The 26,731-nt window shown below is 39.1% G+C and overlaps 1 protein-coding gene across 4 annotated transcripts in view; it reads left to right on the top strand.

The window, feature by feature from the left end:
* Positions 1 to 26,731, top strand: part of LOC117419804 (zinc finger protein AEBP2-like) — a 45,632-nt gene that overhangs the window by 13,844 nt on the left and 5,057 nt on the right. For 2 of the 4 annotated variants that reach the window (XM_034032948.3, XM_034032949.3), the window contains exons 4-7: positions 3,109 to 3,295; positions 8,658 to 8,705; positions 10,526 to 10,650; positions 20,638 to 20,705. In XM_034032948.3, coding sequence (XP_033888839.2) covers positions 3,109 to 3,295; positions 8,658 to 8,705; positions 10,526 to 10,650; positions 20,638 to 20,705 — 428 coding nt within the window. Of the gene's footprint in view, positions 1 to 3,108; positions 3,296 to 8,657; positions 8,706 to 10,525; positions 10,651 to 10,952; positions 11,106 to 20,637; positions 20,706 to 26,731 lie in introns of those variants that run through there. The other 2 variants (XM_058985559.1, XM_034032950.3) reach the window with 2 other exon arrangements.

Here is a 26,731-nt window from a genome sequence, read left to right as displayed (position 1 = left end):
TACACAGTCTCCCCACTCATTTATGTCTCCTGTCACTGACAGCAAGTCAATCGGAAGTTTTTTTGCTAAGCAGTCAGCATCTTCAGGGGATTCTCATGAAGATGATTGCTCATCTGCACCTCAGCCATCTACTTCTGACTACGAGTACTACAGTGACCGAAGCAGTTGCAAGCAGTAGTAATGCACAAAAATGCAGCTGAAAAATACGTTCTTATAATTTTGAATGGGAGATGAAGTATCCGTGGCTTGTTTATCGAGACGTCAAGATGTACTGTGTGTGAAAGAGCTGCTGGGCAAAAAAAACCAAAACATACGCACGAATGTACAGTTTTTCAAGACTCTTTGCTTAAAAGACACGACGTTGCTGTTATTGGAATGCAGAACGTCTTGTTGTCATGTGAACGGTCTACTGTTAGTATATATATATATAACAAAGTGTGTCTGTGTTTTTATATATATATATATATGTACACAGACAGATCTTTTTAAACTACTACATGCTATAGTTTAAACGTTCATAAAAATGTACCAAAATGCACATCCCTGGAGTTTCTTATCCTTTGTATTAAAATGTATGTTTGATGGATGGGATGCAAAATTTTGGGCATGTGCGTTTCAGGAACGCATGAACAGGAAGGAAGCGTGATCTTGAGTGTGAGTGTATGTGGCAATGTGCCCCGCCCCTGTGTGCATTTGTGTGTTGTGTGTTGCGTGCGTGTGTAAATGTTGGTGTATAGATTGGTACACGGGATATAAACGGGTCTGTGTTTCACGTGTACTTAATGTAGATTTGTATTTAGGCACGAGGAGAGCACAAATCACTTCACGTGCTGGTTAAATGTAATATGTGAGCACGGGGTTGCACAGAATTAATTCACGTGCTGGGATTCAAGTGAATAATTAATTAGTAATTGAATCCCAGCACAACAGTATATATAGATGCACGTTTCTTTCACTCAGGGTTGGGTGTTCGAGAGTGGAGAACGGGTGAGAGAGAAGGAGAACGTAAAGTAGTAAAGTAAAAATAATATCTAGAAGTGTTTGTTCTCACCGTGTTTGTTTGTCTCTCCGTGCACCGTTTGTTAAGTGTTTAGTACGTTTTGTTTGTCTTTTTATTTTGGCGTGTAGTGCCGTGTCCCGTGTTTTTGTCTGTTCAAACCTTTTATTTTCTGTTTAATTATTAAATGCTGAGCGCAATCACGCGCTCAGCTTTACCAAAACCCCATCTCTCTGTTTATTTATTTCCTGCATCTGGTCTGACGCCACCCACTCCGGCCGTCTTTGTGACACGGTGTGTGTGTGTCTAATATATATACAGACGTGCTCAGATTTGTTGGTACTCCTCCACAAAAAACGAAGAATGCACAATTTTCTCTGAAATAACTTGAAACTGACAATTAATTGGCATCCACCATTGTTTATTCCATATTTAATAGAAATCAGACTTTGCTTTTGATTTTTTATTCAACATAATATTGTAAATAATAAAACAAATGAAAATGGCATGGACAAAAATGATGGGACCGCTAACCTAATATTTTGTTGCACAACCTTTAGAGGCAATCACTGCAATCAAACATTTTCTGTAGCTCTCAATGAGACTTCTGCACCTGTTAACAGGTAGTTTGGCCCACTCTTCCTGAGCAAACTGCTCCAGCTGTCTCAGGTTTGATGGGTGCCTTCTCCAGACTGCAAGTTTCAGCTCTTTCCATAGATGTTCGATAGGATTCAGATCAGGACTCATAGAAGGCCACTTCAGAATAGTCCAATGTTTTGTTCTTATCCATTCTTGGGTGCTTTTAGCTGTGTGTTTTGGGTCATTATCCTGTTGGAGGACCCATGACCTGCGACTGAGACGGAGCTTTCTTACACTGGGCAGTACGTTTCGCTCCAGAATGCCTTGATAGTCTTGAGATTTCATTGTGCCCTGCACAGATTCAAGGCACCCTGTGCCAGGCGCAGCAAAGCAGCCCCAAAACATAACCGAGCCTCCTCCATGTTTCACTGTAGGTATGGTGTTCTTTTCTTTGAAAGCTTCATTTTTTCGTCTGTGAACATAGAGCTGATGTGACTTGCCAAAAAGCTCCAGTTTTGACTCATCTGTCCAAAGGACATTCTCCCAGAAGGATTGTGGCTTGTTAATATGCATTTTAGCAAATTCCAGTCTGGCTTTTTTATGTTTTTCTGTCAAAAGTGGAGTCCTCCTGGGTCTTCTTCCATGGAGCCCTCTTTCGCTCAAAAAGCGACGGATGGTGCGATCAGAAACTGACGTACCTTCACCTTGGAGTTCAGCTTGTATCTCTTTGGCAGTTATCCTTGGTTCTTTTTCTACCATTCGCACTATCCTTCTGTTCACTCTGGGGTCGATTTTCCTCTTGCGACCGCGCCCAGGGAGGTTGGCTACAGTTCCATGGACCTTAAACTTCTTAATAATATTTGCAACTGTTGTCACAGGAATATCAAGCTGCTTGGAGATGGTCTTGTAGCCTTTACCTTTACCATGCTTGTCTATTATTTTCTTTCTGATCTCCTCAGACAACTCTCTCCTTTGCTTTCTCTGGTCCATGTTCAGTGTGGTGCACACAATGATACCAAACAGCACAGTGACTACTTTTCTCCATTTAAATAGGCTGAATGACTGATTACAAGATTGGAGACATGTGTGATACTAATTAAAGAAACTAATTAGTTTGAAATATCACTATAATCCAGTTATTTATTATCTTTTCTAAGGGGTACCAACAAATGTGTCCAGGCCATTTTAGAATATCTTTGTAGAATAAGCAATAATTCATCTCTTTTCACAGCTTCTTTGCTTTATTCTATGACATACCAAAGGCATGCAAGTATACATGATAAAATAGCTTTTAATTTCATCACTTTTCAGGAGGAATGAAGCATTATTTCAATGAGCTGTAAGGGTACCAACAAATTTGAGTACGTCTGTATATATAGAGGGCAGCTGGCTCTTTGCGCTAAATATATATATATATATATATATATATATATATATATATATATATATACACACACACACATATATTTCTGTCCATATTGCATCTCAAGATCTGCCAGTCTCAGTAATGTTTTGTTGTTTTCCCTCTTCAGTGCGTGGTTGGTGGATGTAATGCCAGTTTTGCGTCTCAGGGTGGACTGGCCCGGCACGTTCCCACACACTTCAGCCAGCAGAACTCCTCTAAAGTCTCCAGCCAGCCAAAGGTTAAGGAAGAGTCTCCGTCCAAAGCGTGCCTGAACAAGCGCAAGAGGCTCAAGAACAAGCGGCGGAGATCATTACGTATGTATTACGAGTGGCTGCACTGCCTTCTGTAACACCACCATTAACACTGCGCTTCCTTTCTGTCTTACTGGGTTTGTAGCTAACAAAGTGGTTCCATCAGTATTGTACAGTACACACAGTACTTCTGTTTGCTGCATAGCTCTCATGTGCATTTTTCAAAGAAATGCATGTTGTAGCAATCATATCATGTGGTACAGCTCTAGCTTATAGAAGTGCCTGGTTCCTGTGCCTTATTCTCAGCACTGTATTCTAGGTCAAAGCAAGTTAATGGCTGAAAGCATGTCAGTCGATGGAGAAATCAGTTCTCTATTTAATGATAGGAATGAAGACGTCGAATGGGGGTGGGAACAATTTCACACTCCAAGTGAAATGAGCAAAGAGATGCAGCACTGAAAACCTTACAAACAGATTTCCTTGTGTTGTCATGTTGTAAAAATAATAGTTTGCTGTAACATGTTTCTTTCAATTCGAGGCTATTGTAGTGAATGGAAGTGCACAGCCAGTAAGTAAGAGCTGATGAAATAATTGTTACTGTAGCTCCAACTTCTTTTAATTACTTCATTTATTATTATTATTATTATTTATTTCTTAGCAGACGCCCTTATCCAGGGCGACTTACAATCGCAAGCAAATACAAATACATTCAAGTGTTACAATATAAGTCATACAATAAGAACAAGAAATACAATAATTCTCAAGTGTGACAAACCACAATTCAATAATACAGCAGATAATAGTGAAAGTTACATCAGGATATGATTAAGTAGTGATAGTTACATCAGGATATGATTAAGTACAAAATACTACAGATTAAACACTTGGGAGATTACAATATTCTGAGGTACAGGATTAAATGCAGTAAAATAGGGGGCAGATAAGAGCAAAATAAAGCATATTTAAATGAAGGGTGATAGTGTCCCAGGATACAACAGAGGAGTTCTACAGGTGCTGTTTGAAGAGGTGAGTCTTAAGGAGGCGCCGGAATGTGGTCAGGGACTGGGCAGTCCTGACATCTGTAGGAAGGTCGTTCCACCACTGCGGAGCAAGGGTGGAGAAGGAGCGGGCTCGGGAGGCAGGGGAGCGTAGCGGAGGTAGAGCCAGTCTTCTAGTGCAGGCGGAGCGGAGAGGTCGAGTGGGGGTGTAGGGAGAGATGAGGGTCTGGAGGTAGCTGGGTGCAGTCTGATCAAGGCATCTGTAGGCTAGTACAAGAGTCTTGAACTGGATGCGAGCGGTGATCGGGAGCCAGTGGAGCGAGCGGAGTAGTGGAGTAGCGTGGGCGAAGCGAGGTAGAGAGAACACCATTTCTAGATTGTGCTAATGAAAGGTAAGAAAACAGACTTTTAAACATTGGTTAGACCTCCCTCAATGTCTGCAATGGTGATGATGTATTGCACACAAAGGTAACAAAGGGCTCTCCATTGATGCATACAGCAATATGGCCCCCCTAGTGGACACAGCATGAGAATTGGAGACCTGCATTCAAACCATTTGCAAAATATAGATGTATGATAATGATCAGCACACACCACAAAACAATTTGAAGGCTTTCCAGTGAAAAATAATATTTTTTAAATATTGGAGGCATTACGTCTCCTGAAAAGGAAACTGTATATTTGGGGATTAAAACCCAGCCCAGTGTGGTTCAAAATAATTTTGATAGAAACGAAGAGTAAAACCCAGTTACTGTTACAGCAGGGTGCAGGTGTCACCCCATCCACCAAAACTAAGGTAATGCGATGGTGTAAGGCTCATGCACAGCAGTTGGGGATGTTTTATATATAAATAGTAATCTAAGGTACTGGTAGTGATGCCGTTTATTCATTCAGCTGTATTCCTCTTTTCAGGTTGGCTCAGTTCAGAAATGCATTAATATTTTTTAAAATAGAAATATTTTTTATATTAAGATTATCATATGTCATCAGAGCAACATTTCTATAGCAACCCTTCGCTACTGCGATTTACAAATCAATGAAGTGTGGCGTGCGCAGCGACTGTAGACAGCCTAAAGACAAATCAATGAAGTGTGGCGTGCGCAGCGACTGTAGACAGCCTAAAGACAAATCAATGAAGTGTGGCGTGCGCAGCGACTGTAGACAGCCTAAAGACAAATCAATGAAGTGTGGCGTACGCAGCGACTGTAGACAGCCTAAAGACAAATCAATGAAGTGTGGCGTGCGCAGCGACTGTAGACAGCCTAAAGACAAATCAATGAAGTGTGGCGTGCGCAGCGACTGTAGACAGCCTAAAGACAAATCAATGAAGTATGGCGTGCGCAGCGACTGTAGACAGCCTAAAGACAAATCAATGAAGTGTGGCGTGCGCAGCGACTGTAGACAGCCTAAAGACAAATCAATGAAGTGTGGCGTGCGCAGGGACTGTAGACAGCCTAAAGACAAATCAATGAAGTGTGGCGTGCGCAGCGACTGTAGACAGCCTAAAGACAAATCAATGAAGTGTGGCGTGCGCAGCGACTGTAGACAGCCTAAAGACAAATCAATGAAGTGTGGCGTACGCAGCGACTGTAGACAGCCTAAAGACAAATCAATGAAAAAGCGTGGCGTGTGCAGCAAATATAGACAGCCTAAAGATGATTATGATGCACTGTTTTGTAGGAAAAAAGGGATGAAAAGCCTGTTCTTGGACGCATGTAAATCTTGGAAAATTCAAGACTGTTCTGTATAGAAATGCGCAGGGATGACTCCCTGTTTTTTCCACAACAATGCAGATATATCTGTGAAATACGACAGGAACTACAGGATATAGATTGGAATTGGAGCGCCATAGAAATGTAGCCTGACCTGATTACAAGGCTCAGCAAGCTTTAGAGCCTCATCCCAATGGAATGCCAGTCTGCTTTTATAGCACTTTGTGTCTGGACTGGATGTGGGTGCTGCTATCAATCATCACACAGATTATATATGAAGTCTCTCTTAAACTGTCCTACTGCGGAGTGCTTTTCAAAACCTTGAGATGCTTTCATGAAGGATGCTCCTTTTGCTGTGCAAATTGAATCCATTCGGTTGTCGTACAGTGAGCCTAGTTAACCACGCTTTCTAAGTGACAAGCTCAGATGTGCCTAATTAGGCAGATAATAAAGTATGAAATGGCTCAAGCTGCTGTTCGGTGGGAGTCATATTTCCATTGCTAAGCGGGTTATGGAGAGTAATGGTAAATGACTGCATTTCTGCATTTTTTTTTTTTTTTTTTTTGTGTGCCCATTTTTTATTACTTTTCCAATTGTACCACCCAGTAAGCATCACAAATACTTAGTAAGCGCACCCACTCGGAAACTGTGGAAAGGAAAGGTTGTGGGCACTACTAAACCACTATGCTGGCCTCGAACATTAGACAGTTTGACATCCTATATGGTTATTTGTATCTCTCTTAAGACACAGTGGTTCCGCTTGTGCACCAAGGCTTTTACAAGACCCAGTGGGGCTTATGAAATGCTCCAGGCATGCCTAGTGAAAAGGTACAGTTGTGTAGAATGCATTTTGATTTGTGTAGCAATCCAAAGTAAGCTTGTCTACCCCAGATCCTTTCCCCCTCACGCTACCTGGAAGCTGCCCAGTACTGTACACTTTTAAATAAACTGGAGCCCATTCGTGAACCTGGGGGACAGAAAGGCCTCTGTCAAGTACTGTGCGTGATTCTCAATCTCGCTCAAAACTCAGACAGAATGTGTAAGTTCATCAGTAAACAAAACAGAAAAACCTTCAGAAAATACTTCTACTGGGGGAAGTTTGACCTATTTGCAAGATTCGTGTTTTAATCACACTGTAAATAGTAGATGACAGAAGACATGGTGTGAATCACCCGTTTTGATATTAGAACAGTTCTCAATTACTACTGCTACACTGAGCCATCAGATGTGTTGACACTAACGCTGTCAGCGCATTCGTTGGCATTTTGACATGGATAGCATCTGTCACTATTAATACACATATATGTGAGCAAAATAAATACCAAGACTATCAGCAAGTTGTCAGCATGAATAAACAAGCTTACAAAATGCCAACATCTGCTGCCACTGTGGACCTAGGATTGATGTAGAATGGGGGGTATTTCTCTTGCCGGGAAAAGGGAATTCTGTTTGTCTTTTTAAAAGCACTGTTATGTGTGCCTCAGAACTAGTCATTTTGAATCTAATCATTGGAAATTGTTAAGATGAAATAGGAAATGCATTAAAAAAAAAAAGTAATCTCTTTGGATGTACACAAAAGGTTTAAATGATTTTGTAATCTTTTATTTCAGGATGTTTTGGTCAAGAGGCTGAGGAGAAAAAAGTAAACGCAGTGCAGTAAACTTGTTGCCAAAGAAATAGTTTACTGCACTGTTTACTTTTCTATCTAAACAGCTGAAGGGCTTTTGTCTGAAACGTCTTGAAATAAATGATGTTTTAATCATTTTAAACCTTTTTGTGGAAATGGAAAGTCCACTGTCTGGACTTTTACATTTTTGTACACTGCAATTATACCTCCTTTCAAACCTACATATGTTCTGCAAAGAGGTTATGTAGTGCTGGGAGGACTACAGCTATGTACTGTGTACTGCCAAATCGAGGTGCATTTTTATAAATGTTACTATTTAAAGTAGGGTGGTACGACGGATTGACCTTTTATTATCTTTGGGGTCCTTCCAACATTGTGTAGACTCTTTGCTCTGGCCAGATGACCACAGGACGGTGCTATTTCTTCAGGACCATGTATAGCAGGTCTAGGTTTATCTGTGTGTTTGTTACTGTGCTGAAAAGTTTATATTTTTAGTAACACGCTGTTTAGGACCTTTCATTTCGATTGCCCAAAGCCAAGACCGACTTTCAGGCAGCTTGCTTCCTCTCATGCATAATTCCTGAGCTGTGATGTTGACAGACAATTAGCAGTTGAATATGTTTTCAAAAGCCAATGATTTATATGCACTTGACAGTGCTGCTTACATGGACTATTGCAAGATGTGTGTAAGTGCACAGCATGGCAATTACTACTTGGATTGTATATACTTGTAGTGCAGATGGGAGAGTAAGAAAAGTCAACTCAATTATATACTCCTGTAATCTCAATGATGTTAACTGTTAGTTACAGGATAGTCCATGGCTGGTTTACTGCAGACAATTTAAGTGTAGTTACTGGCTTAAAAATGTCTACACAGCAACACTACTCCTATAATTATACATATAATTGGCCAAATGGCTGCTGTTATGTTTCTGTGTTGCAATTTGTATGAATGCTTTTTGTGAGTCTGTGGGTCTGCAAGGTTTTATTTATGTGTTTCCAGATGTCAGATTTCAGGGGGGGGGGGGGTTGTTTTTGGCACCGATGTGGAAAAGACATGCATTGTAACCAAAGCACTTTATTATTAGTATTGCAGATGACTGGAGGAGAGGCCATACACCAGCAAGTGACCAAAGGTGAAGTGATACACCTAACTTACATGCAATATGTACATGAGACTGATCAAAACCCTGCTTGATGACTGCTCTAGTAATATACTATCATTTAAACTGTACAGATATTAGTCGTGCTTCACATGCTTATGTTTAACAACTAGAAAAGGACTGGTGGTGGTTTGGTGTGAATACATTGATATATTTAAACATGTAACACTGGTACTGTATTTGCATGTCACGTTTCCCTGTGGGTACAGATACACAGTAGTATTAATACTAACAGAATTGGTAGTTGGGCTAGTACTACAGTAACACATTGTGTCGTATTGCTTTTCAGTGTTTGGTTTTGTCATTATGTTTGAAAGCTGTTGTGTAAATTACAGGATCATCTGTGGAGATCAGGCAGGGTACATCCATACAGCGGTCCTCTGGTGTTTGATAAATATTCTCTTGTCATTAGTTTCACACTGCAAATGTGGGACATGGGTTGATCCTCTGGTGTTTGATAAATATTCTCTTGTCATTAGTTTAACACTGCAGGTGTGAGACATGGATTGACCTTCTGGTGTTTGATAAATATTCTCTTGTCATTAATTTAACACTGCAGGTGTGAGACATGGGTTGTTGCTAACGCAGTAGGAGGGGAATGGGCATCTTTCCAATAATTCAGCTCAGGTCAATTGAGCTGGATCCTAACAGACTGGAAGTGAATCGGTGAAGTTTTGTTTTTTATTGCAGTACTTTGTGGGAGTAAGATGTGTGTAACTCTTAACGCTCCTGAGCAGTTTGGACATGTACTGCGCAGTACAGGGCCAGTACTCCAGGGAAGCTGATCCCATCTTGCACGGGGCAATAAAAAAAAGAGAGAAAAAGAGTTCATTTTCGAGAAGCTAGGAAGAAGTGGTGTAGTCTGTACAGTATTCAGAGGAATGCATTCTTGCCCTCCTATAAACGACCTGCTTGAGGCTGTTATTCACATAAAAGCACAGATGCACTGTGCACAGAGTACTCCATCACGCCTTTCTGTCAGTAGTTTAAAGACATGAATGTGTAGTGGGAGGTTCTCCAGTTGGCAGATGCACTTTTGGCTATCAACATGAGCCCATTAGATTAGACAACCTTACTTGAACTCTCTCAATCTAAAGTAGTGAGGGGGTCGGTGACTACATATACATAGTTTAAATCAGAACAGTGACATCCAAGCAGTGGCTTTGATTAGTTATAGTTTAGGCCACAAATGCAAAGAAATGACACCCTAGACTGACTCTGCAATGTCTGGACACTGACTGAGTGTTTCTGCTTGAAACAGCAGTGATAACCAGAGAGTGTTGCTTTCCTTGCCCATTGTCTGGCTATTTTAAATTACATTTAGACTTGTATGTGAGATTTATTGATTATATTTAACAGGTAGGGTTTGTAGGTACCAAGCTGTGCAATGCAACTAAAACTACAAAATTATTTTTTAAACTACGTTGCTAGAACAGTGCTCATATACAATTCATGTACTAAAATGTGCTATTCCAAGTACTGTAATAAACAGGAAACTAAATAAGAGTTTAGTGACTGATCTAGTGAAGCCATTAGGTTTAAATGTGGCGACCTTATCTTGCAGAAACTTCAGTTGTGATCTGTCTTTTTCTATCTCTGAAGCTTACAATCTCAGAAAGTCTTTTATTCTGCTTCTGGTTCTTGTCACAAAATTAACCTTTTTTTCCCTGCTCTGCATTAACTAATTCATGCTGTAACAGTTAAAGCCTACAGTTTGTTTTTGCACTCTTTCAATGCAGCGTGCATGCTCCTAGTTTAAACATGCTCTCTTTTCTTTTTTTCTATATGTATAGCAAGGCCACATGACTTCTTTGACGCACAGACGATGGATGCCATACGGCATAGAGCTATCTGCTTGAACCTCGCTACGCACATAGAAAGCCTGGGGAATGGACACAGTGTTGTATTTCATAGCACAGTAAGTAACACGCTTCATTTGGGGTTTTGGTGATTTATTTTATCGATTTTAGGCTTTTCGTTTTTTTCATGTGACAATTTTTGTATACATCATTAATTATTTTCATATTTCTTTAACTATGCAAAACTGCAGACCACTCTACTAGTATGGAAAATATCTGTTGTTTTTCATGGTTTTCTTTTAAAACTTTGATGCTACAAAGCTTCAATAGAGCCCTAATTGTTTAAATTATTCCTGTAGATCCGGCTATAATTCTGGATACTGCTGATGTCATTAAAAGCAATTCTCTCTTTGACCACCAGGTGGAAGCAGCAGTCTGTAATTTAACCTCTTGGACTGCAATGCTGTGGTGCTCTGAGAGTTGGTTGTTTGCAGCCTGTGGACTTATTCTTTTTCTTTTAAGATTTATATGTGTTCCTTACATTTGCTCCAGATTTTAGGAAAGGGGGGGGGGGGGGGGGGGTTGGAGAGAGAGGGATTAGTTGTGCCTGCCAGAATCCATGACCTGATGTAATCATTTCTAAAACATTTATTTTCTTCCAATTTAAGAGTTTTTAGGGTTGTGGTATCTGTCCCATTGTTAACACAGTGACTGACTTGAGATTTCACCCTCCTTTTATCATCGCCTCCTATAGACCTTTCTGATTGCATTTGGATATAGTCCAATAACAGTTAATTTCTGAACACATTCTTAACCTTTTAAATGAATTATTTAGCATGGGTGTGCATTTTGTTTAATTCAGTTTTCCTTTTAAAGCCACTTTTATTTTACAGACAGAGGCACACTTTAAAAATAAATTTACAGTACATGCATGACCAAAAGATGACAAATGTAGCTGGAATAAATACCAAACTGCACTTTACAATCTTGTCAGCAATAAAAGATTAAAGCATTGACGTAAAACAAGGTCTGGTATGGCTCCCCTGCACAGTTTTACTCTTTGATCTGCAACATGATGAAATGTTCATGGTTTCACACTGAGTGTGTGTGTGTGTGTGTGTGTGTAGCGAGCAGGTTTAGATATGATGCATTAACACCTTGCAGAGAAGCCAAAACTCAATCAGTACAATTAAAATAAACTTAATAGGACTTGCTGAAAGAGTTAGCTTTGGCCATTGGGGAGAGAAGACGACTCCTGACCGTGCCGAATGGCTCAACCGCACTGTGACTACAGCTAAATATGAACCCAGTATAGCACATGCAGCCCCCAGCTTCTTGTGAAAACACTGGCGCACAAGTGCAGTTGGGTAGCTGAACTCCCTCTTAACAAGAGCCACACAATTGTCTCTTTTAAAAATATATATTCTTGTTTTGTTGGGTGCGATTTGAATTCCAGTTTATACAAAATGTTGTTTTGTTTTCTGTCTACAACACAGCTGAATAGATTTCTAACAGTATAGTAAATCCTACCTTTTTTCAAAGTTACTTGCTGTTGGATTTTGTTTGTGCGTTTCTTCTATTGCAGGCTTGGATTTTGTTCGTGCGTTTCTTCTGTTGGCAGGCTTCGATTTTGTTCGTGCGTTTCTTCTACTTTCACAAACACGGTTGTATTATAATGTTGATCCTTCTTAAAATATAACCGCAGCTCTATCTGATTTCTGACCCTTGTTTTTGCATTATACAGTACTTTTACAAAAATGAAAAACAACAGATAAGCCAGACTCACCTTTATGTGTTCTAACTATAAGAATAGTGGATACTCATTCATGCATTTTATTTTAACCCTTTGCGGTCCATTGTCGGACCTGGTCTGACATTGCAATTATTCCTATCCGGTCCATTGTCAGACCCTGTCCGACATCATCAAAAAAAAAAAACGCAAAAAACGGGTTTCTAATCGTTTTTTCTCCGGAAAAAGCAGAGAAAACCATTCAATGGCCGAGTGGGAGCGACAGGAGCCGAGACAAGCCGATTTAAAAAAAAAAAAAAAAAAAAAAAAAGGCGTATCTCATGAATAGTCATACTTGCCCCTGGCATCCCGTATGGGCGGTCATAAGGAAACAAGCTGGCTGTTACTTTATCAGCGCACAGAGACTATCGCGGACATTTGCAAAGCTTTTTTGAGATGTTATAGTAATAAAATAATGACTTGGATTGCATTATTGAGGAGTTTGGTGATGAAACGAGTGATCATGAGATGATTGATCGGTATGTACTAATTATTATTATTATTATTATTATTATTATTATTATTTATTTCTTAGCATTTGTGAAAGCTATAGCGAACGAAAGGGTGGGGCTTGGCTGGAGATGCCTAGTGAGTGCTTTGTTGTTATGCAGGGCCTTTTAAACTCGTTTGACTGTAAATAAAAAATACTTTTAAACAGCACGTCTAAAATTAGCCGCATGTGAAAATAAATTGGACCTGATGCGCCTGACGCGCACTTAATAAATGGACTGCAAAGGGTTAAAAGCAGTAGTTGAGCTGCAACACTCCTGCATGTCATGTCTCTGATTACCCACAAGAGGGCAGCACTGGCTTTCTTTAACTTGCCATACAGTCTGGAGGCAAGTTTACATTCCACTTTGCTTTTCAACCCACAAAGCTGTATAAACTCTAGGCCATGCACTTTACTTAGTATTGAAGCCTGTTTTTTTTTTGCGCGCGCTCCTTTGCTTTACATGAATTTACGAACACAAAACATTCATTCAGTAGAGTGGTGTCGCAGCAGTGTTTGGATTGTATTTTGTTTTGCTACACTAACGTGGCAGTAAACTCAGTCTGTTGTACAGGTAACTTATAATGAAGGGCCCTTTTACACTGGCTATGTTAGTGAAGGTACTGAGTTTTACCAAAATGTTCGTCTCCCTGAAAGTGTCCCGAGAGCATTTCCCTTTCACATTAGGAATCAACATTGTGATCTTCGTAAAGTGCATGTTGGTGAGAAAAAAGAAATCTACAATACCCTGGAGAATATACTGTTTGAGTTTGATGCTTTCATTCATTTATTTATTTTTATAAAACATTTTTTGATATTTTTAAACATATAAATATATGATTTGCAAAATGTTTTACCAGTAAACAAGCCACTGTCTTCAAAACATTAACATCCTCTCAACTGTTCCAACACAAAATGTAGCATTAAGCACATGTGACTTGCTGTCAAATCAAAATCGACACGCTACAGTACATATTTTGATGTTCATGTTTTTCATGTTGGCAATTTAGTAACTACTGTACCTTCAGTTTGCAGTTGGCTGTTTTTCACGAGCATGCAAGTTTAAGTTGCATTAAGTGTGTATTTGTCTTTTATTGAGTTTGTGGTGCTGAAAGAACAGCTCCATGTTCAGAAAAGTGTGACCCCTTGGCGAGAATGGAAACAAAACGTATTACAGTAGAACCTCAAAAGCAAATGAACAGAATGCACACAAGTCTAAAATGGCATTTATGATTAAATGCACATTCTCATGTACTATCATTAATAATCTACAGTACGTGGTTACCAGAATATTCCTGATATTGTTGATGCCATCATATTTTATTGTGGTCTTATATTCATTGAATGAAAAAGAGCAGCCGTATTCAATTACACTTCATGATATTGATGTTGTGTTTGTGCTAATTCAGCCCCTGAGCTTCTTCAGACGAAAAGCAATAACTAAAGCTGGATAAACATATGCAGCAAATAAAGAAACATTGGGTCTCTTTGTGTTTAACACCACTACCCCAGGTGGGTAATAACAGCTTCCAGTTGATTTAAAAGGGAAATATTGACCCATATTAGTTTGGTACATTTTCAACCACTTGAGTGCATTTGGTTTGCACTCTGTTGCAAAATGAAGCGAATTGTACAGAGTACGCAAGACCGCCTCCCTCAGGTATGCTATAATTGTACCCGAGAATGCTTGGAGCTTTCATACTGAATGGAAAACGGGGGAGGGTCGGTAGGCTCCCAAGAAAACCAGGAATATCTTAAGCTGCTAAGCAGTGGATCTTCAATTATTCCCAGCTGCCAAACTGTACAATGAAAGGAATACTATCAAGCACTCCATGCTTTCAGATTGAAATATTGCAGTTTTCAAAACTGGCCAGGTTGCTCAGAAGACGGCCGTTGATGAACTTACAAATTCATGGCAGTAGTGATCTGTTAAGTGTGATGCTTTAGAAACGTAGAACTACTTGGTAAGATAAACCCGAGTAGCAAGCTAACACACACTGTGCTACAACACCACTGCAGTAATCTTAAGGCTTTCAGGAAAGGTATTGCACTCAGTGTATCGGGATTTGTTTATTGTTTATGCTCGTTTCAACCTTTAAAACTATAAGTATCCTTATATTGTAGTATTCATGAATAAGTTAAGCAAATGCATTACATGTAATTTTATAAACACTGCTTGCTGTGTAGCTGTCCTCAAATATTCTCTACCTTTTTCTTTCTCCTTTGAAAGTAGAACTCGCGTATGGTAATTGTATTCCTGTTTTAACAGCCCACTTGTGCAGAATAACTCCCATGCCTCTTTAATTAAAAGACCAATAAAGCAGCTGCCAGCTTTTGGGGCCTCAGATGTGCTCCAGTGACGTACATTCAGGGACGAAGCACCGTTAATACTGTTGTCTTTGGAACAGTGTTAGCAGGCTCCCTTTACTCCCTGCTGCACATCCTTGCATTTTTCAGCCAGTAGCATATTAAAAGTGGTTGGAGGACAAACATTAAGTCAACAAAAAAGTTTAAACTACAAACTACAGCTCTTGAGGGGGAGGGGGGTGCAGTAATCCTTAATGCAATCTTAACACTTCTGCTTTACAAGCCATCTGAAATGTTTTTCTTCCTGTGGTGGATCATGTTGTATGTTGCAAAAGCAAGACTAATGTGTCAGTAGATGTTTTGATAAGGTAAAGAAGCCTGGTTTGTAGCACAATAAGCCAAACAAAAGAAAAGTGAGAGCGAGAGGATGCAAACAATCTAAGAAAAAGCGTACAGTACTGCATGGAAGAGATTAGGTCTGAACTCTCCACTGCTGCACTGCCCCAAGAGGTTTATGTACAGAATCATTCTCAGAGGGGCACTTTACAATCAGGGTTGCATTTCAACAGAAGTTGCTTTGTCTGTTTGATAGGTTTTTGTTTAATTTACCAATCTGTCAGCCTTCTCCAGAATGTTAGTGTGTTCTAAAGATTCACATTTTTTAGTTTTGTTTTTAAATTAATTGCAAAACATATTGTTGTTTCCAATGTCTCCTAAAATAAGTCCCACAATTCAGATGTGCTGGTATAAATTGAGGCTATGTGATGGATCTCAGCGGGAACTGCAAACAAACGATGTGCGAGAGGATCGATTAATAGCCCATACACCAAGGGGTGACACCCTGACCCAGCTGTGGCTTCTCTAATTGTGGGACCATCGGGTTTTCTGTTCATCCTACTGGAAAACCAACTCCCTTTTTAAAGCATACATGACTGCCAGTCTTGGAAGCAGTGCATGTCTGTGTTGGGTGTTCATGCTGATGCTCGGATCCGGTTGAGGGAGATACATCCTCCTTCTGTGTTTCAGCGGCTGCTTGTGAATGTGCTCATGATTCACACTTCAGCTGAACCAAAGCATCATTCCAAGTTACTGGAACAGTTGTGGTCTCTGCAGAGGGGACTTTTATTTCTCTTCTACCAATTTTCACAAATGCAGAGTCAATCCTCCAGTGAGTCAAAGTATTATTTATATAATCCATGTGCGTAACAAATGTGCTCAACTGCTGCTTTTTACCAACCTTATAAATAGATATCCTATTTAAAAAAAGTTTCTACTGCATTGTGTATTGAAGCTAGCTAAGCATGGTCTCTTCTGTTGTTCATTAACATATCATCTGCTCACAGGTATTTAAGCACCAATGCTTTTAGCTGAATGTTCTGCAGGTAGCAATGGGATGTTCTTGCGAAGTACCCCCATCTCCCAGTGATGATGGTGATTTGAGTATAGATAAAGGGGGATTGAGAGGACAGTGATGATGGTGATTCATGTATAGATAAAGGGGGATTGAGAGGACAGTGATGATGGTGATTCATGTATAGATAAAGGGAGATTGAGAGGACAGCGATGATGGTGATTCATGTATAGATAAAGGGAGATTGAGAGGACAGTGATGATGGTGATTCATGTATAGATAAAGGGAGATTGAGAGGACAGCGATGATGGTGATTCATGTATAGATAAAGGGAGATTGAGAGAACAGCGATGATGGTGATTCATGTATATAGGAGCAGCAGAACCAAGAACCGCTCCGAATGAATGCAGACACCCTACACTAGGAAGGGGACTGTAAAAACAATACAAATAAACTTACGCTTGACGCTTTGTGCTCTTTAACTATTCAGAGTATTGTTTGCTTGGTGATATAAAAAGCAACTTCGTAGAAGGGTTGAGGTTAGTATGTGTTGAACGTAAATTCCTTGGCGTTTGGTTACAGCAATCCTCTTGATTTTTATAGAGCGGCTTTCAAAACTTGATCCTCTTCTCCCCGTGGGAGTTGAGTACATTACTATACTTAGTAATGTAGCTAAAGATTTATATACCCCCTGTTTTATTCTGCTGTTTCAAATAATCCTAGCCCTCTTCAGTCATACATATACATGCAGGGTTTAGCTTATCCTTTATTGTAAAATGTAGAGACACAATTTTATAGGCTGGGTTCAAAACAAGTGATATACAGCAAGACTAGAGGTGGTGATTACCCTGGTATCTCTGAAGAGATAATCTTCTGCTCTTTAAAACCATGCTAAATGTTTTAATGAGCAAGACATCCCGCAAGTAGAATGATCCCCAAAATGTTCTCCTTTTTCTAGGAAAGCAGTACAGCTGGGGATGGGGAGTTTGTTGCCGGGTAACTTCTCGGACTACTTTCTCACTAGATATCATCTTGATATCCCTGAAATAGAAAATATACATCAAATATATATAATGTGTGTCACTTTTCTCATGCTTTATAACTGGGATGGCAAGACTAAAACTGTACAGGACAGCAGTGTGGAGTAGTGGTTAGGGCTCTGGACTCTTGACCGGAAGGTCCTGGGTTCAATTCCAGGTGGGGGGGCACTGCTGCTGTACCCTTGAGCAAGGTACTTTACCTAGACTGCTCCAGTAAAAACCCAACTGTATAAATGGGTAATTGTATGTAAAAATAATGTGCACAAAATTATGTAATTGTATGTAAAAATAATGTGATATCTTGTAACTATTGTAAGTCGCCCTGGATAAGGGTGTCTGCTAAGAAATAAATAATAATAATAATAATAATAATAAAACTAAGGCTATATTTTGAATTGTAAAATAAACAATTTGAATACATTGAAAGTCCACATTTTGTCATTTAATTGCATTTTATTTTAGTATTTCCAAATTAAGCTCTATTGAGTTATTTTTTGATATTTTTTTTAGTTGTCCCAATCATCGCATTGAGATTATTTGGAGCATCTAATCCTTTTCACGGGTGGCCCAGCATCACATTAATATTTGTGGTGCTGGTGTTCAGCCTGGATAGATACGAAGGCTTGCACTCCCATGAATGAACTCAAAGGTATATCATGTCTCTGTAGTAGGGCAGACTCTGCATTTCTGGAACAGTATCTCTTTAAACCATTGTGGGAGAAATGAATGAAATTCAGCTGTGTCATTCAGTCTGTAGAGTCTTAGGAGGATTATGCCAGCTTCCTGTGGTTTGACCCTCCTCTTTCATTTTGTATTGGTTGTTGGCTCATTTGTTGTTTATTTTCTATTAAAATAAAATGAAATAAGTGTGTATTAAACATTTATGAAACGGATTGTTAGAATGCTGCATGCTGATTGGTCCATCAGTGTTCCAAGCCATTACAATATTCAGCACAATGTCACAATTAGGAACTACTTGGGAACAAAGGCAAATCACTACACCTGTGCTAACCATGTATCACTGCGCCACCAAAATCAAAGAAAACACCTGTCAAAATACCTGCTGTCATGGAAGATACTGAAGACATGAAGGTGTCTTCTTGTCATATCTGCCAGTTTATATTAATTTGTACTACGCACCAGTTTGCTATTTTAAATAAGATGCTGTTTTGGTATTTTATTTGTAGTACATACCAGTCATTTTCTGTAACTTCAGTCGGATCCAGTTGTCAGATATTCAGTTTTATTTTACTCCTTTTAGTTGGTATCGGCAGTCGTTTTGTGAAACTGACTCTAATTTTTAAGTGGATATTTGTATATTCCGACAGTATTTACATTACTAAATGCGATATCTTAACCATCCGACTCTCTTTTCACTGGCTCTCCTCCTTTGTACCGCACACTGACTCTCCTTTATAGATACAAAAATGTAACATTGACGTGCTAGAAAAAAAAAAAAAATTAATTTAGTACCACAAAACAAACAAATTGGGCTGTTAACGCTTAAGTGATTGGCTTCTTGGGGGGGGGGGGGGGGGGATTTTATATATATATATATATATATATATATATATATATATATATAAAATTTGACTTCAAATGAATTACTTAATAATCTTCATCCCAACTTAAACTCTTGTGCTGTTTGTTATGCACTAGAGCCAAAGGGAGTGGATAACCTAGCAACAACATTACCTAGAATATGCAGGAAGACAGGCACCTCACAGATGTACAACTAAGCAAGGTTTTTTAATAGTTATTTAAAGTCTTTAAAAAAAAAAAAAAAAAAAAAAAAAAAAGCATTTACTGCAACAAACTAGTTGTTCGTAGTGACTTTTTTATGTTATGGAAGATTATACATGAAAATGTTAATAAATCTTTAGAAACTATACAGATGTATCCTTTTTTTATAAGTGTTTTATAAAAGCAATGAGGCTCTTGAGGGCGTGGGTTTTGCTGGATAGTGTCACTTCTTGTTTGGTTGCAGGGACTCTGCTGCTTCTCCTGCCTTACACCGCACCTCGTGCCTTATTGCTTAATTATGATAACTGAGGCTGGCCTGAGGACAATGAAAGTAGGGGTGGGCAATGATATGGAAGTTGTATATTGATATTGTGCATGTATTTAGATATTGATAATATCGAAGTCTTCCAAAATACAGAAAACTGTTGACACAATTGTAATATGAGACATGTAGATATAACAGATATTTACATAAGATAAGCAATAACTTACTGTATCTTAATATTCATGGAGAAAAACCAGGTCTTATTATATTGTTTTACTATTCCATGCCATCATCAGCTACCTCAACACTGAAATATTTATATACTGTACTTCACTGCACAGACTAGCCAATCCGGAAGTCATTTAATCTTCTCTAATGCACGACACATCTAAATGTAGCTGCCTTATTTTTTTTAATCCCACGATAGTGCAATATGGGAATTATCGATATTGAACGATATTGATATCATATCAGATTATCGATACTGGTGCCCACCCCTAAATGAAACGCTTTAGTTGAGATTGAACTGGGCTCTAGATTCCCAATATGGACCATTTTGCTTTACACAAGTTCTATTAATGCTGGAAATTGAAGGGATGAATCTGTCTTTCTCCCGATCAATATCTGGAATGTTTTGTTCGTCATCTTGTGAATGTATTGATTGATACTGTTTTAGTTGGAGGTGCCAAATTGACATTAGGTCTGTGGTGTTTGGAAACCATTAAAGATACTGACAGTTCAAGTATTTGGAACGCCAGGTTATGGTCTCAAATGTGTGGTGGTGTTTTTTTTTTTTTTTTTCCGGATGGCATGCTTCTTTAAATTAAGAAGTGCATTAATTGTGTTAACCAGCTTTACCAGGTACTGTAATGTAATGGTCGGCTGCTCTGAGACCTGGTTTAGGTTTAAGTGGTTCAGTTAAACAAAAGAACGTGATTGGAACAAAGACCTGGCCCAGAATTGTTAAGTTTATGGCTCTATCATAATTGTGATTTCATTCAAGCTCTGGTCTGGTGTGGAGGCTCTGGTGTGGAGGTTGCCTTTCCCTAATGTAAACTGTGCATCACATATCTTTTTTTTTTTTTCTTTTTGTTTCCTTCCTTTTTTTTCTTTTCTTTTAGGTAATAGCAAGAAGAAAGGAAGACTCTGGGAAGGTGAAAATCCTGCTCCACTGGACACCCGAGGACATGTAAGTATTGCTGACATCTTCCTGTTGGTTCGGGGGGCAGGGAATTGACCTTATCACGTTCAAAATGTCACTGGTGTTTACCGCTCCTCATGCGCAAGACTCCTGTGACTCCGCAGGCATTCTAGAGTCAGCTCTGTGAGCTTGGGAATCATGCACAGGTCATACGGAACGAATCCCCTCCTAGACATCTGTATGTTTTCTGCCCCAATTGACATGAGGTGGCTGAACTATTATGTGTTTATTTAGCAGACGCCTTTATCCAAGGCGACTTACAGAGACTTGGGTGTGTGAAAGCTAAAGCTTCTACCGATATTTCGTTTCATTTGCTTTTTACTTGAACCTTGGTATGTACCTGCTATTCTCATGTATCTAACCCTCTTGTGACATCCTGCACATTGGAATTCAAGAGCCCTCTGTTTTGAACCACTGTATGAAATGTGCACAGCAGTGGAGGGACGCGCACACATACATGTGAGACACAAGTGCTGTCTGAGTAGGAGGTACAGTACTTTGCAGAAAATAACCACAAACGATTGAGACAGCATGCTGCCTGCTTAATGAAACTGAAGCAACTTGGCATCTTGATGTCGGAAAGCAAAACTTGATGGACATAAGCAAACCGTGTAAAGCAGTTCAGATATTCCAGCAATGCAAGAAATGTTTTTCTTCCACAGTTAATGAGGCGCTGTTACGCAGTTGTGTGCACTTTGTTTTCAAGCCTACGGTTCTGTGCACTGCAGGAGAAGCAGCAGTACAGTACATGTAGGAAACATCTAGACAGTAATAGATCAGGATCGTAGAATAGGCTTCAAGAAAAGGTGGAGTTGATGCTCAATTGTAGATCAACTTTGTCTGCCCTTGGCCTGTTTCTGTTGGTAGCAAACAGAAAGAACACAAAACAATAATGTTGAAAAACTTGCTGAAACTACAAATCTAAATGCCTCAGAATGCAGCTGGCCACGGTGCAACCTCATTGTCTAGGGTATCTGGTTTGCAGTGTCTTAAACTGCTGGATTCAAATAAACGCATGGGCATTATTATTTGTTCTGTTCTACAGTATGTGCAATTGGTGTAAAGCCTCGTATTTTACTTTTTCAACAAAGCTGTTGGCAGATGTGAACTCCTCTGCACATATCTAAATTATTGATGGTACTGGACATTGATAAGTAGTAAGAACCCTTTTTAAACACTTCTACCGCTGTTTAAAAAGTTCAGTTAATAATGCATGATAGGAATAGTTAGATTTCCTCAGTGCTTTTTTTTAACCCACATAAATAGATTGCTTTGCTTGAATGGTCTCTAATGGTTTTCTGGAGGTGTGTTTGTTTAAATATACACTGCTAAACAAGTGTGGATGGCAGTGTTTTTCTTAAGTGCTCATTTTAAGAAAAATAAACAGAAAGGAGATGTTTCTTTTTTCAAAGCGTGCACGCCATGTGCTGGGCCTGAAGTGTCAGTGCTGAGAATGAAAATATGCTCGTCTGTGTCTGCCTGCCTGTCTGTCTGCCATTCTGCTTTAACGTTCTGTTTGTGACATTTCTGAAATATTCCCACCACACCAGCATTCCGACTTGAAAACTGTTCATGAACGTACATGATCTTATAATGCAGGGTTTAACACATATTAACGTACTATGGGATTTTCAGCAGTACTAATGAAAAAAAAAACTCGGATGGCCGTTCCGACGAGACGTCGTCTTAAGAGATGTTGCATACTGAGATCCTGGAACTTGGCTGTGGCTCTATAATCTTAATGTATTGCTGATAGTAGAAGGCACAATATATAGTGTGGGTGTGTTGGGAGACGTTAAAGTAAACGGTGTGGGTGTTGTGTAATAAATTGTGTAAATCTAAATTTACATTTTTATTAATAAACATTTGCTTGAAATAACAACAAATGGAGGCCATTGCTAGTAAAAGAATTGCGTGATTCCCTTTCAGATATTCTTATAATTGAAAGAATTGGAATTTATATTTTGGAGACATAAACTAATTCTTGTGATTTGTTCAACAGCTTTCATTTGAAGCCCATTTAACTGACTAACAGTGACTTCAGTTTAATTCAGTTGTTGCCACTGTGAGTAACTCATTTTAACAGAACACTGCTGATTGCAATTTCGATCAGTGATGTGCTGGAATTGATTTTGAAAAGGAATTGGAATTGACCCCAACCCTGGTATGGTAGATTATTATTGGAAAAAAGTCACATAGTCAGAAATACACCATGATCTAAAATGATGGTTTCCCACTTAACCCAGTTTGAATAAACAAGTTTGTTTTAGTTTTTATTATAGCCTTGTGTATAATAACTCTATCTGGCTATTAATATTCAGAATGGTTCTCCAGGGAGTCTCTTATTTTCAAGGAGGTAATCAGTGCAGTGTCTGAAGGAATGTGTGTCACATTGGTAGTAATGTGGAAAAAAAAAAAAAAAGTAATCGTAGAATGTTCTGACGATCAAGAGAAAGCACTGAATCAGTGTGAATCAGTGTGAAAAATAATCAGTAAAACAAGACGACTCTATTAAACATGTTCATCAGGGCTCCTCTGTGTTTGATAACCCAGTGCTATATACTGTACGTACAGCCAGGTACAATCCTTATTTATTAACCTTCCTGCAGCAGTCCGGTAAGTTACTAGCTACTAAATGAATACTCTGTAACAGGAACATATTAGAGGCGGAAGAAAAGCAACAACCAGTACATTGATGCTTGACACGTGGTATTGAATTTGAAACTTAATGCTGAACGGCCACGAATGGTAACAAAAAGACACTTTCATTTAGACTGCTGAAGCTTAGTAAACAGGACCCATATTTCAGTTCATCAATTGCAGTGCATGATGTAATTGTTTGTTATTATGTTTAAACTAAGAAGACTGCCTTAGTACAGCTCCTGTTGTTCTTTTGACCCTCATGCAGGATAAGAGGCATGTTTCAGAACTGTAATATTTGAAGCCCTCCTGGTATGTATGTGGCAGTTCCAAATCTTTTCTAGTTATGAGGAAAAACATGAGTGAACGTCTGAGCCCACACTGCTCAAGACAAACCAAAACACTGCACACATGTACAATGTGAATGTATTTTCTGTTGAGGAGGCGGTGGTTTGGCGGTGAGACACATTTTGACTCTTGTGTTGTTTTTTTTCTCCCTTTGCTCCTCATTGGAAGCTGCCCCGGAGGCTGTTCCCTGCCAGATCCTCCTTTTGATCTGCAGCCAACCACACAGCTGGTGATGTGGGACCTCAGATAATTTACTGGTTCTCTCCTTTGCCAGCCACTCATGACCTTCTCCCAGGTCACTGAGTGCAGTCCAGATAACGGCTGCAATGGCACACCAGCCTGGCTACTTCAGTCCTCGTAAGCAAGGTTGACTTGGGCCAGTATTTGGATGGAGGTCTTCAATGCAAGAATCCTGTGCTGCAGAAATTGGATCTGGTGGATTAGAAAAGGGGGGACTATCCCCACATGGCAGAATTATTGTTTTCTGCGTGATCATGACCCCAGTTTTGCAAAAGATAGAAAAAGTTAGACGCAAATGGATGATTGTGTAAATGCACACATTTATTTTCAATTCCAAACCACAAATGAAGATGAAGAGGTTTCTGACATGGGTTAAATTGATTACTTTCATCTTCTAGGTTTACGTAATGACCTGAACAGTATTCATGCTTGTTCTGATGTAGTAGATCATTGTTATTGATGAGCAGGGAAGACTACGTGTGTTTTTAATTAATATGACTGTATTGTTGCACCATTGAATAGCATTGTTAAACTTGTCTCCATAAACAAGCATGTAGCGTCTGCTCTCCTTTTCTTCGATGCAGCTGCAAATCTTTGTGGTACATCAGATATTCAAATTGATGACTAGGGGTAATTGAGCTGTTTATGCACATGTCCTGTATAATTAGGATGGAAGAAAATAGAGAGGGGAGAAAAAATAAGAAAATGCTGCACAGTTGAATATATGTGACCTAAATTGGTATTAAATCAGTTCTAAAGAGGGTTGTTTTTCAAAGCATGTTCATCTTAAAAGGTGTAATTGAAAATGAAAGCTACTGTACCTTCCATTCTGAACATTGGCATACCACAAAGAAATACATTTAGTGAGTTTGTAAACATTTTAATGGTGCTCCAGTGGGAACAAACCTAAAGCCAAATGGCATATTACCTGTACAGAATACAATGGGTAAGTAGACAATAAAATGTTTTTGATTAATCTACAAACATTAAAGCAGATTACTCCCACACCCTCAGTTTGTTTTGTGCAAAAATAACAAATACGTTTTATAGTTTGCTATATATCGGTGTCATTTAGCTGGCAGAATCAGTATGATGTGGCCACATTCTCATCACAGTGGGAAGGTTGTAGTCATAAAACATGCCAGAAATATTTGGTGGTCTAAATCCCTACCTGTCCCACTCTGCAGTTTATATATATATATATATATATATATATATATATATATATATATATATATATATATATATATATATATATATATATATATAGGTAGATAGTGTGTGTGTGTGTGTGTGTAATTACAGTGCGCTGTGTATTTATATTGATTATGTTGGAATTTGTTTTCCTTAACGATATGATATCCAGGTTACAGCACTGGGCCAAATTCACTAGTTCTCTACACCCAGCACAAACTCTCCACTGTAGTAGTAGTAGTAGTAGTATTGTTATTGTTATGATGTCAAATTAAAAGCAGAAACAAGCTGTATATGCAGGAGCTCTTAATACAGCATGCTGGGTACTGTACCTGTTTAAAGTTTGGTCTTTCTTTTAAACAGCTGGTGCTAACTTTGCACTGGAGTGCATTCTATTTATCACTTTCAAACTTTCCTTATTCAGCACTTTCAGTTACAGATTGTATGTACACTGTTGTTAAACATGTGGAAACAGTTAGCAGCCGAAACCTCAGATGTTGGATTGAGGGCTTTCTGTTTTAACCACATTTTATTCTGTATTTCAATTTAATATATGACCTTAAATTTGAGATGCAGCTTTTCTCGAATGCCAGGGAGTTCATTGGGCACATATGTTTTGTATTTGGGCTATGTGAAGTAATGGTCTTCATTAACAATGGGAATATAAAACAAGGACATTTCATTAGCTTAAGTTTTTCTTTTCCTGGCTGAGTTTGTGAACATGCAACCAGCAAACTTGTTTACTGGCCCCCCCAGGTGTATTTGTACAAAGGACGGTTGAAATAGGCGTGTTGCAAAATACTCTGGAATCATTTTACATTTTCATTAACTATAAGAAAGATGTATTCAATGTTTCTATTCAAACTGACAGGGAAGATTTACAATATTGCACACATTTGCACAGATCTATATCATTGAATTGTAAATGGCTAAACCACACACATCAGGTATTGTTGTCTGGCTGCGAGATGATTCATTGACCAAGCAGCTGACCAGGTAGCAAAGCATGTCTGTGAAGAATATGCCTCAGTAGTCCGCTTTGCATGTATGGAGTACTGGCAGGTGAAAGGGTGCTTCAACAGGAGGCTGTGTGGTCCAGTGGTTAAAGAAAAGGGCTTGTAACCACAAGGTCCCCGGTTCAAATCCCATCTCAGCCACTGACTCATTGTGTGACCTTGAGCAAGTTACTTAACCTCCTTGTGCTCCGTCTTTCGGGTGAGACGTAGTTGTAAGTGACTCTGCAGCTGATGCATAGTTCACGCACCCGAGTCTCTGTAAGTCGCCTTGGATAAAGGCGTCTGCTAAATAAACAAATAATAACAGTCCATCATTCTTGCAGTCAAGCATGATGAAGAGATGTTTAGTGTAAATAGTTTAGTGTGCACTATATTCTCGTGACACTAAGATTGATATGACTTATCTTGGGTCGTTGGCTCTTGCACAGAATTGAATGCACCACTTACTAAATTATACCAAAAGCAATATATTGTAAAAAACCTTTGTATAAGTCTATTTACTAGGTATTTTTAGGGGGTCCTAAAAAGGGGGGAGTGACTTATACACCGGTGCGACCTATAGGCTTTTTCCTGAAA

The sequence above is a fragment of the Acipenser ruthenus genome, chromosome 14 (genome assembly GCF_902713425.1).
Source record: "Acipenser ruthenus chromosome 14, fAciRut3.2 maternal haplotype, whole genome shotgun sequence".
NCBI lineage: Eukaryota > Metazoa > Chordata > Actinopteri > Acipenseriformes > Acipenseridae > Acipenser > Acipenser ruthenus.
Note: the sequence above shows the minus strand (reverse complement) of the source record. Positions and strands in the feature narration are given on the sequence as shown.